Genomic DNA, 12,535 nt, shown 5'->3' on the forward strand with positions numbered 1-12,535 from the left:
TTGGCGGTAATCTCGTGTTGTATGACATGTGAGCAAATTGGGAACCAAAGCTCCAGTAATTCCACAGTGGCAAGTAGGCTGGGTTGACAAATGGTTTATTATCTTTTATTTGTTGCAAAAAGCTACACCTTAACGAACTTATGTAGGTTAACCCTATGAGTCAATATCCCAATTTTCTTTCTCTTATCAATTAAGGTGAATAGCTAATTGTTTGATTTTTAGTTTTTTTTTATTGTTTACCACTGGTATATAACCCCCCTCCCCCTTTTTTATTACTATTACATTTGCAAGAACAAAGGCTTTTTACATCATAAATTTCAAGGATTAATAATGAAGATTAGTGAATAACATGAAGGTAACACAACGAAAGATAAGTAATTTAAGTTGGACATGAAAGAGAAATTTATTCATGTTCAACTTATTAATGTGTGACATTTACGACCCTTTTGATAGGTGATAATCAATGGCTGAAATGGGAATTAAATTTGCAAGTATCATGCTGATGTCCATGGTCATCTTACCCCTCCCGAGCCATGCTTTTTTCTTCAGAAATCACTGTAACCCCTTCAAGTGGTGAATAGGGAATGGATGGTAATTGATGTTTATGAAGGAAACAAATACTTTTGGGGATGAACTAGCTTTACCATGACCCATGGGCATTGGTGTAGGACTTCCCTTACAAATTTATATACAATTTATTCCCATTACCATCATATATTATTACCACCTACCAAACAGGATCTTAGTCCCATTACGTTTTTGAAATAGTTATATTGCTTTTGTTATTAAAATAATTAGCTATTCTATCATTAATCATTTCCTTTGATAAATGTCTTTGGTCATTTGGGTAAACCAGCTTCAACGTGACTCAATCTGAGTATTTTTGGTTTACCAGATTGTGTCTAAATTCATTAATTTGAAATAAAACAACATATTTCACGATTTGCATCAAAATTTCTTCAATTTTCATCCATACCTGTAGTCACACATGACTTAGTTTTTTTTAGTTGGACACGGAAACTCATGAAAAAGGGTACATGACTACATGTCCAATTATTAACTCGGCTATTCTACGAAAATGTGCCAAGGATCCGACATTGGTACTTTAGGTAAAATGAATAGTCTGAATAACATAGTCCTTTGCTGTATGTAATCTTCTTTGTGCATTTATCAAAAGAAGGGCATGTTACTTAGATTCCTGAAACTAATTGACTGCCTAGAAATAGCAATTTTGCCTATTCCCTTTTGCCATGAGGAGTCTGCTTTTGAATGACTTGTTGTGTAGAAATCTATTCCAATCTATATAATAGATTCCATTAAAAGAATGCACGATTGCTGGATTAATGGTTTTCCTTCAATGTCATGTTGCAGGTTGAGACTGTTTTCCATGAATTTGGTCATGCACTTCAACATATGCTTACCAGGCATGTTCCTGATACTGTTCTCTATTGTCTGTGTTGTATTGTACTTATTGGGGATGTTTTCGATATGGAAACCACATGTACATTTGCGCCACTACTTGTCTATTTAACTAGTAAATATTGATTTACCTGTAACAAAAGTACATAACAGGCAGGATGAGGGTCTTGTGGCTGGTATTCGAGGTATTGAGTGGGATGCGGTTGAACTTCCATCTCAATTCATGGAGAACTGGTGTTATCATAGGTAAAATTTGTGGATAGGTCACTTTGGCTTGTGCTTCATAGATCATGACCAATAACTGGTAAAGTTTGTCTGCCGCTGCAGAGACACTTTGTTGGGCATTGCAAAACACTATGAAACTGGGGAGACACTCCCTGAAGATATTTTTAACAAAATTCTGGCAGCTAGGACCTTCCGTGCTGGTTCTATGAGCCTTCGTCAGGTTAGCTTTTACTTATATTTCTCTCATATTAAGCCTCCATTCAAATCTTCGGACTTTTAAGACATGGACTTTTATTCAAGTTCCTTTAGTTCCATAGTGTTAGAATCCAACCTACCTTGTTTTGTACTTTTCTTATCTTTCCTTGTATTTTCCTTATCTAAGCTTTCTAGGACTTTTCTTTTAGTTTCTAGGATTCTTAGTTTTAAAAAGCGTGAAGCGCACCGAAGCGACAAGGGCGCTGGAGCTTAAGCGCAAAGCGAAAGCGCACACTTTTCGTAGGCAAAGCGCACCTTAAGTGCCAAAAACCTATAAAATCATTTCTAGAACGTATTTTGTACTTTAAACAACGTGATACTTATATCATACAACATAAATTAACAAAGGAAAGCATAATTCATTACTAGACAACAAACCGGATTACCTCCAAGAGGCTAAAGTACTAATCAAAGACTTAGAGTAAGTCACAGGCTAACAAAAGTCACAACCAATCTAAAACAAATAAGTAGAAAGACAGAAATCCTGGAAAAAATAAATTTTAAAAAAGAATTAAAAGACAAAATTAAAAAACGAATTAAAAAATAGAATAACAAACCAGAATATAAAAAAGGAGTAAAAAACTGAATTAAAAACTAAATAAAAAACACGTCAAGAAAACAGATAAAACTTATCCTATAAAGGCATACATCAACAACAACAACAACAACAACAACAACAACAAAGCCTTAGTCCCAAAATGATTTGGGGTCGGCTAACATGAATCGTCGTAGGAGATCATCATTGTCACCAATCAAACCAGAAAGGAGCAAGAAGTAATAAGAAAAGTAATAAGAAAAACAAAGAAGAGAAAGTGGAATTAATGAAAGTAAGATAAGAGAAAAATGTATATATATAAAGGCAGAATTAATAAAAAAAGTAAATAAAAAAGTAAATGTTAAGCTTATCCTAAAAAGGCAGAATTAAATGAATGAAAAAAAAAGTAAATAAAAAAAGCCAGAAACCTAACGCACATCCCCCAAAAAGTAAAAACTAAATAAACCCACCTGGAGTCTGGAGAGGCAAATGAACAGAGCGAGGAGGAGAGAGGAGAAAAATCGAAAAAAAGAAGATCGAGAAGATAAGAGAAGGTGAGAAATCGAAAAAGAAGAAGAATGAAATATTGGAAAAGAGGAAAAAAAAGAGAAATCGAAAGAACAATTAAACTTACATGGAGATGTGGAAATTTACGGCGAGGAAGGTGGTTAGATGAGCAAAGTGGCAGCTCCCAAATGGTAGCTAGGGTTTCTCCAAAACCCCCAAATTGCAGGTGGGGATTTCCCCCTCTCCTAGACACAGTATTCTGCCCGTTAAATCACAGCAAAACCCATTAAAAATGGGTCATGTGATACTCACGTGGTCACTTATTTCATTCAGGCTGTTTTCTTGCCCAAAACACAAGAAGTGTGCGCTTCTACAAAAGTGTGCTTCTCCAAAAAGCGCATAAAGCGCGCACACCTTGTAGCTCGCTACGCTTTTCCTTCCTGGCGCGATCCCAGCTGGGATCGTGACCCCGGTCACCCACGCTTTTAGCGCGCTTTTTAAAACTAAGCTAGGCTTTAGATAAGATTATTATGTTTTCGTCAATATAGTGTTCACTAGAAACTTTTAGCTAATGTCAAAATAAACCTCTATGAGGCAGTGTATAAAAAAGCACAAAGCGCACTAAAGCGATATGAGTCCTAGAGCTTAAGCGCAAAGCTCAAGCTCAAGCGCAAGACGCGCACTTCATCGCAGTGAAGCGCACTTTTTAAGAATTAAAGGTTTTTTACTATTATGCATGCATATATATCTTACTAAAATAACCACAAAAATATATAAACATCAGATTTGCTTCCAAATATATATTAGTCTTTGGTTTGACAAAATAAAGCATATAACATAGTGTTTATACAGAAGGTAGGGTTGGTTGCTGTTACTGTTGTCTCCTTCTTTTCTTCTTGTTCCCTTTCTTATGGACTCTTGGTCTACTTTCTATTGTTAATGATTAATAGGGAGTGGTTCAAAACACAAAACCAACGTATAAAAATAAAAAAATAAAAAAATTTCAATGAAGTGCCAAAAAGCGCGCTTTTTGTGCTTCGCGGGCTTCATGCGCTTAAGCGCGCTTCGGTGCGCTTAATCACAAGAGTTTTGCTAAGTCTTAATTAAGCGCTTTTCCCTAGAGCTTCGAGCTTCAGGGCTTAAGCGCGCTTTAAGTGTGCTTTTTGAAACACTGCTATGAGGGATATGAACCAATACCTCTCATCAGAAGCTGCCTTTGCTTAATCACTAGTGTTGTTGTAAGGCTTTATTGATATTGTGCTATCGCTTGCTTTTAAGCTTTCTAGACTCAACAAAGTCTGCTGCTCGAACAGATACACTCGCGTCGTCGACCCCACTTGTGACGGTAGTGCGCACACAAGTGCTCGACCGACGCTCGCGTCCCTCTCTTGTTGCCAATAGACAAGAGTGCTCCTTTCAGAAACCTTTTCTCACTCGTGCTTCACAAGCCCTTCGACTTCGTTCCGCACAAGGCTTGCTCCCTTACTGTCCATTAGGTTTGAACGCGCCACACGATCGGGTCCCCATAAAATAACCTTAAACTCCGTATTACTTTAAATTAAAAAATATATATTACGTTAACTATATTTTAAAGGAGTAATAATAATAAATATGGAGTAGAAAACAGAAAAGTTGTCTTTTAGTAAAAAATATCAGTGGCCATGTGGGTACCACTTCCCACCTTTTTCGTTTTTTGATTTATTATAAGTGGTACACTCATAGATAAAAAATGCGGTATCGGTCACGGTTGCAGGATCGGTCGCCGAGTTTCGGTAACGGAACTGATGCGTTAGTCGCGGACCGTGTCAAGGTTGTCACGTAGGAATTTGAAATTTGAAAAAAGAAGCCCCATGTTAGCCCCACTCACTACCTACCCTAATCCCCCTCCCCTAAACCGCACACGTGACATAATTAAATGAATTCCTTTGTCCACCTTCTCTCTCCTCTCTTGTTTTAGATCTTAAAATGGAGTTTTGTACTCCATTTCAGTGGAGTTTCTCCATTTTTTTCCCTTTTCCCTTTCTTTTTGTAGAAAAAATGGGGAATTCGGCTGAAAATTGAGTAGCTGTGAGGCAAATAACGTTAATACGGACAAAATTGGTTTGGATCGGTTGTACCCTTAGTTTTAAAAAGCGCACAAGGGCCCTAGAGCTAAAGCGCAAAGCGCAAAGCGAAAGCGTGGGCTTTTCGTAGGTGAAGCGCACCTTAAGTGCCAAAAACCTTTAAAATCATTTCTAGAACATATTTTGTACTTAAAACAATATGTTTCTTATATTATAAATGCATAAATTAAGAAAATAAAGCATAATTCATTACTAGACATCAAACCGGCATACGTCTAAGAGTCTAAAGTACTAACCAAAGACTTAGAGTAAGTCACAAGCTCACAAAAGTCACAACCAACATAAGCAAGTAAGTAGAAAGACTAAAAAAAGGAAAAAAGAAAAGCAAACTCGGTTTTTCAAGCTTATAGTCGCCCCTATGCTCCTAGAGCTCATTATCATCATCATAATCTTCATCATCATCTATAGCATCATACTCATCCTCATCATCTAGATAATCTCCATCTTCACCAATATCTTCTTCCTCATCCTCTTCATCATCATCCACAATCACAACTCGACGAGAAAATTTAGAAGTGGAGGTAGTAGCCGAACCTTTTCCTTTATCAACTCTAGATGAGGATGGCATGGACTCCCTAGCAACCCTTGTTGCTCCTCTAGTGCCATAGATTGGATCATTGGCTCCGGCGGCTCTACTAACACTAGCCCATGTCAAGTCATCACCCTCAAATACAAGATCACCTTCATCATCCGAAGAATTCTCTTCCATTCTCCCAAGTAACCACTCATTACTCTCATCAATCTCTCTCAAAAGAACGGGATCAATGGTGTCTTTTCTCTTATATCGACGCTCTAAAGCTCGATTAGCTTTCACATACACCATGTCATTCAAATGACTTTGTGCCAACCGATTCCTCTTTTTGGAGTGAAGTTGTTGAAAAACACCCCAATTTCTCTCACAACCCGTAGCACTACAAGTTAGGCTAAGAACCTTTATGGCAAAATTCTTGAGGTCGGGAGTTGAAGATCCATAACTAGACCACCAATCCGCTACAAAAATAATAAAATTAAGTTAGTGATCAATTAATTTCAACATAAAACAATTGATATACTTAAAGTTTTATAAACTTAGGGTAGTTAGTTAGTTATTACCTGGGGATTTGGTCTTTCTTTGTCTTATAGCCATATAATGACCAAAGAGACCGGTGGCATTCTTAAATGAATCCAATTCCAAAAGAATCTTCTCTTGAGTTTCAACATCCGGAACTATCCTTCCAATACAATCATACAAACCCAACATCACTTCTTCACATTCGACATTTTCAACATTATCATAATGGATCTCGGGGTTTAGATAATAACCGGCCGCATGCAAAGGTCGATGAAGTTGACAATTCCATCTTTTATCAATGAACTCAAAAGCTTCTTTGTATTTCTCCTCTTTCATTCCAAAACTCTTAGAGATAGTCTCCTTAGCCCTATCCATGGCTTCATAAATATATCCCATAGGAGGCTTTTTCTCTCCATCAACAATTCTAAGCACCTTAACTAGTGGACCGGTCAACTTAAGAGCATATAAGACATTTCTCCAAAAAGTGTCTCGCAAAAGGTATGTTGCTATTTTCTTTCCTCCCACATCCTTTGACCACTTAGAGGTATTCCACTCTTGAGAAGTAACCATCTTCCTCAAGTTACTCTTTTGCTTTTGAAATTGAGCAAGAGTAATGAAAGATGTAGCAAATCTTGTAACCGCCGGCCTATGCAAATTCCTTTGATTTGTGAATTTCCTCATCAAGTTCACAAGAGATATATGGTTATATATATAACCATTCATGAAGATGCATTTCTTCAAAGCATTCTTGACCTTAGGAATTTTCCCAATATCTTCCAACATCAAGTCCAAACAATGTGCGGCGCAAGGAGTCCAATAAAGATGTTGTCTTTTAGCCTCCAACAATCTTCCTACAAATTTATAACAAAAGAAAAGGCATTTAGTTAATTAGTTTCAAATAAATGTAATAAAATATAACATATAAAGTAAGAAGAAGATCTATATCTCTTACCTGCCTTAACATAATTGGATGCGTTATCCATCACCACTTGGATTACATTTTGTTCTCCAACTTCCTCTACCATGTCATCAAGCATATGAAACAACAAATCCGCATCTTTCACAACATTGGAAACATCCATGGATTTTATGAAGAAAGAGCCTTTTGGAGAGTTGACAAGAAAGTTCACAATGTCTTTTGAGGCAATCGAATCACGCCATCCATCGGACATAATTGAACAACCTTTTGTTGCCCACTCTTTCTTGTGCTCTTCCTTTAGTTTATCAATCTCCTCTACTTCACTCTTGAGGAGAGGAACTCTTAGCTCATGCATGCTTGGTGGCTTGAATCCCATGCCATATTGTGCAACGGCATCAAGCATGCCTTTGAAACTATCATAAGTAGCCGCATGAAAGGGTATCCCCACATCATAAAACCACTTTGCAATCTCTTTACATGTCTTGTCTCTCAATTGCTTTTCACAAGCACCAAAGATATCTTTTCTATCTTTTCTACCTTTCAAGACATTTTCGGAAGGAGTAGTGACAAAGAAATCCATGGGACCCTTGACTTTTGGTTTTTTGCGTAGTGGTTGGCTACTTTTTGAATTCATGATTTCACAATCTTGTTCTTCCTCATCATCATCATCATGATCAAATTGGTTAACCCTTGACATCATTTGACTATCAATTTTAGCTTGTGTTTTCTTGATCATGAAAAGTTTCACTTCCTCCCTCACATGCTCGGGACAAGTAGGACACTTGGTCACATTTCTAAAACCTCCTACCAAATGTTGCTTCATTCGTAGAGCCCCTTCTTTTGTTACTTTACCACAAAAGCTACAATGCCAATTGGTCTTATTAGTAGGTTTCGGTTTACCATACTTTCTTGCCGGATCCACGGTGTCTAAAGAAGGAGTGCTTGAACCCCCCTCATTGGTAGCCATCCTAATATTAAAAGGCATGAATTAAAACCAATTGAAAAGAAAACAGAGCAAAAAAAAAAGCTAAGAAAAATAAACAGAGCAAAAAGCTACTGGAAACAGAATTTCAAAAGCACAATAAAAAAAAGTACTCCCTCCGTCCCGGAATACTCGACCCGGTTTGACCGGCACAGAGTTTAAGGGACTTGAATTGACTTATTTAATTTAATAGGTAGTAGTTGATAGTGGGGTTTTATTTTAATGTAGTTAGTGGTAAATGTGTAAAGGGGTGGGGTTGGGGGAGAGTAGGGGTTGAATTTTTAATTATTTTTTGTGTGGAGTAGGGGGTAGGTGGGTTAATAGGGGTGGAGTGAGAAATAATATAATATTGTTAGAATATTTCCATTTTTAGAAACAGGTCAAGTATTAAGGGACGGCCCGATAAGGAAAACAGGTCAAGTATTCCGGGACTGAGGGAGTAGATTTTTTGGTTGGTTGCATTACATGCGCATCCCCATTAAATGGGAATTTTGATGGGGCCTAAACAATTATTAATAATTTTAGTAAAATTATTATTAAATTGGTCATGGATCACTATCATCAATCAAGTAGTCCCACACTCCCACTACTGCAGTACTGCTATAATTTTTTTAAAAAAAGCAACATGTGGGGGCAGAATTAAAAAGCTAACATAATAAATAAAAAAAGCAGAGTAAAAAAATCAATACGAAAATAAATAAAAGAGGCAGAAATCCATAACTCCTCAACTATATAATCCCCTCAAACAGAGATAAAACCAAACCCCTTAAAAAACCCAGAAACAGTTCAAGCCCTGAAACCGTGAATAGAACAGATATCTAAGAAATAAAAAAAAAAGGATGGAGAAGAACAGAGATCAGACTATCAGAGAAGAAGAATCGATAAAAAGGAGAAATCGAAAAAAAGAAAGAAGATAGAGAAGAAGTGAAGAACAGAGTAGAAGTCTAGAAGATAGAAAATTAAAAAAGAGAAATTAAAATTGAAATAAAAATCAAACGTACCTGGAGATTGGGATCCTCCGGCGAGACGGTGGCTGGAAGAAATCCGGCAGCAGCAACTAGCAAGGTAGGTCTCTAAAATCGCAGCTAGGGTTTTGGAGAAAAACCCCCAAATTTTTGGAATGTGAAGAACTTAGTTTTCTCTCTCCAAAATTGAATTCTGCCCGTTATTTTCAGTGAGCAGCTAATTAAAATTGGTCACGTGAGAATCACGTGATCAATTTTTCAAGTCAAACAACTTCTTTTAATTTCATGCGCCACACATACAAGAACCGTGCGCTTCTAAAAAAGCGCGCTTCGGTAAAAAGCGAAGAAGGCGCGCGCACCCTGTATAACGCTACGCTCCCCTTGTCCGGCGCGATTCAGGCTGCGCTTTTGTTCGCTCTGCGCTTTATGTGCGCTAAAGCGCGCTTTTTAAAACTAAGGTTGTACCATAGATAAAAAATGCGGTATAGGTCACGGTCGCGGGATCGGTCGCGGAGTCTCGGTAACGGAAATGATGCGTTAGTCGCGGACCGTGTCGCGGTTGTCGCGTAGGAATTTGAAATTTAAAAAGAAGCCTCATGTCAGCCCCATTCACTACCTACCCTAGTCCCCCTCCCCTAAACCGTACACGTGACATAATTAAAATGAATTCCTTTATCTACCTTCTCTCTCCTCTCTTGTTTTAGATTTGAAAATGGAGTTCTCTACTCTATTTCAATGGAGTTTCTCCATTTCTTTCCTTTTTCCCTTTCTTTTGTCGAAAACATGGGGAATTCGGCTGAAAACCGAGTAGATGTGAGGTTTATAACGTTTAATCCGGACAAAATTCGTTTGGATCGGTTGAACCGGCCGAGATCTCGCCGTTTTTAAAAACACCTTTACAACTCGGGATATCTCGTATCGCCAGCCTCCAAAACCTTGTTAACTCGGGCGATACGAGTTAACTCGGGCTAGTTTTTACACAATGGGTTGTACCGGCCTAAATCTCGCCGTTTTTAAAAACACCTTTACAACTCGGGATATCTCGTATCGCTAGCCTCCAAAACCTAGTTAACTTGGGCGATATGAGTTAACTCGGGCTAGTTTTTACACCATGGGTACACTACTACACTGGTACAGTGGTACTGGTACTCTGGTAGGGCAAAAGGAGGCCACGTGGGTACCCACTAACCACTTCCCACCTTTTTATATGTGAATGATACTCTTATTTAAAACAAAAGGTAAAAAGAAATGCAAATTCCCCACTCACCATCACCAACAACTCAAAACTCAAAGGAAGAAAACAGCAGCCATGGCAGATTGTCTGGGCTTAGTCAAATATCAATCAAAACAAAAATCAAAGGGTGCAATCAGCTCGTTTTTTCTTCAACAACAAAAGCCCCAATATAGTTGTTCTTCTCCCGCCTTCCTCTGCTCTCTCAATTTCTAGATCTAGGCCTTCGAATTCTTCAAGATCCAGTTTCTTCGTTTCCGGGTAAGGCCTAGATCTGAGAAAAAGAGAGGAAGAAGAGAGAAGGATACGTCTTAAGGCTTTAAAATCCGTCCCCAAAACTTCCCCATCAACCTCCCTAGCCATCCCCTACTGAACCTAACGTCCCCAACATTCAAGAGTCGTCCCGGGGACGTATTTCCGGCGTATCCGTCCCTTACCCGTACCGTACCCGTCCCCGGTACGGGAAACGACACTCCGGGGAAGTACCCGTGCTTCATAGATGGTAGGTAAAGGTGTCACTCACAACTTCGTAACTGAGAACGAAGGAAAAGGCACGTGATTGAAATTTGTGCGTGAAGGAGGAAACACTGTGATCTATAGAAAGACACTTGATAAAGTCATTGAGCATCTGAGACAGGTGTTCGAGAAGTTGGGAGAACATCACTTGTTTGTGAAGCGAGAGAAGTTCGCTTTCGCGCAAGCAGAAATTGGTTTCCTTGTACACTTTGTGGGGCTGGACGTATCAGAATAGATCCGATGAAAATTCAAGCTATCCGTGATTGGCAAGCTCTGAAAAATGTTTCAGAATTACAATTACGTTAGTTCTTGGGACTAGCAAATTACTATCGACGATTTATAAAGGGGTACTTAGAGGTAGGTAGCCCTCTCAAAGACTTGTTGCGAAAAGATAACTCCTGCAATGCTTGGAAACCCATCAAACGATACTTCGCAAGGTGAAATATGCAGTGATGAAGGAATCAATGCTATCTCTACTCGACATCGGAACCCATCAAACGATATTTCGCAAGATGAAAGATGCAGTGATGAAGGAACCAATGCTAGCTCTACCCGACAGCAACAAACCTTTTGTAGTGGAAACATATGTATATGTTTTTTCTCTAGGGGGAGTGCTCCTCCAAGAAGGGCATCCGGTCGCTTTTGAGAGTGAGAAGTTGAATGCGGTGAGTGGAGGTGAGGGGAAGTATCCTGCACAAGAGAAACAAGAGAAAGAGCTGCTAGCTATTGTTCATTGCTTGAGAGGATGGGGACACTATTTGCTGGGCTCGATGTTCATCGTCCGCACGGACAACACAACAACCAACCACTTCCTCACTCAACCCAAGTTAACGGGAAAGCAAGCTCGATGGCAATGCAGAGTTTGATGTGGAGTTAACATGTCGAACTGGAGTGAGCAACAAGGTTGCAGATGCACTAAGTTGACTCGCCGACTTAACTCCCTTGTGTAGACTTTCTCCGCTATCTGCTAGCAACATAACAACATCTGTCAAAGACCAAGTCAAGCAACACCATGTAGGAGATCCTATAGCGGAGACCATAAGAAGATGATTGAAGAGGGGAAGACCATACGATTTTGGATAGAAGATGATCTAATCTACACCAAAGGCTACAAATTGTTCATCCCAAAATCTGGAGGCCTTCGCCGGATGCTCTTGAAAGAATATCTTGACCCCTTGTGGTATGACGGAGAACTCTCTGCGTGCTTTCCCTGGGGGGATATTATTAGCCTGGAATGAAAGATGTTATGGGCAATACGAAGACTTGTCTCGTGTGAAGTCTTCGTGTGGCAACAAGAAAAATTGATAAACATAAACCCTGAGGTCTACTAGGCCGACCATGGGAGAGTGTCTCAATGGACTTCATCAGTGGACTATCAAAAGTGGACCAATGTGCTGTGCTACGGTAGTAGTTGACCGTATTCAAAAGTATGCCACTTTTGTGCCGATGCATGTAAGACTTGTGGTGCTGCTGAAGAAATCGCTGCTCTATTCTTCAAGCACATAGTGAAGTATTGGGGGTTGCCGAAGAACATTGTTAGCGACTGAGATCCAAGATTCACAAGCATCTTTGGTCGGAGTTGTTTCAAATAATGGGTTCGGCACTGAACATGTCGTCAAGCCACCACTCTCATGCGAATAACAGAGAGATTCAACGGACTCTTGGAAGAATATGTACGTCACTTTGGGAGTGCTAACCAGAAATATTGGGCTAGACTCCTTGATGAGGCAGAACTCTGCTCAGAAGTTCTGCATCCAATAAAAGCCCCTTTGAGTTGGTGACAGGTAAACAACTACTTCTACCACAC

The 12,535-nt window shown here is 39.1% G+C and overlaps 2 protein-coding genes across 6 annotated transcripts in view; one reads left to right on the top strand and one right to left on the bottom strand.

The window, feature by feature from the left end:
• LOC110804279 (probable cytosolic oligopeptidase A) overlaps nt 1-12,535 on the top strand; it is a 31,995-nt gene that overhangs the window by 14,955 nt on the left and 4,505 nt on the right. For all 5 annotated transcript variants that reach the window (XM_056833645.1, XM_056833644.1, XM_056833643.1 and 2 more), the window contains exons 11-13: nt 1,372-1,428; nt 1,577-1,665; nt 1,747-1,864. In XM_056833645.1, the coding sequence (XP_056689623.1) occupies nt 1,372-1,428; nt 1,577-1,665; nt 1,747-1,864 (264 nt within the window). The remainder of the gene's footprint in view (nt 1-1,371; nt 1,429-1,576; nt 1,666-1,746; nt 1,865-12,535) is intronic.
• Nucleotides 5,429-6,811, bottom strand: LOC110804280 (uncharacterized). The gene is made up of 2 exons (XM_022009851.2): nt 6,157-6,811; nt 5,429-6,054 (listed from the first exon to the last, which is right to left on the bottom strand). The coding sequence occupies exons 1-2, from the start codon at nt 6,794-6,796 to the stop codon at nt 5,429-5,431; spliced, it is 1,266 nt and encodes a 421-aa protein (XP_021865543.2). The 5' UTR covers nt 6,797-6,811.

The sequence above is a fragment of the Spinacia oleracea genome, chromosome 6, assembly GCF_020520425.1.
Source record: "Spinacia oleracea cultivar Varoflay chromosome 6, BTI_SOV_V1, whole genome shotgun sequence".
Lineage (NCBI taxonomy): Eukaryota > Viridiplantae > Streptophyta > Magnoliopsida > Caryophyllales > Amaranthaceae > Spinacia > Spinacia oleracea.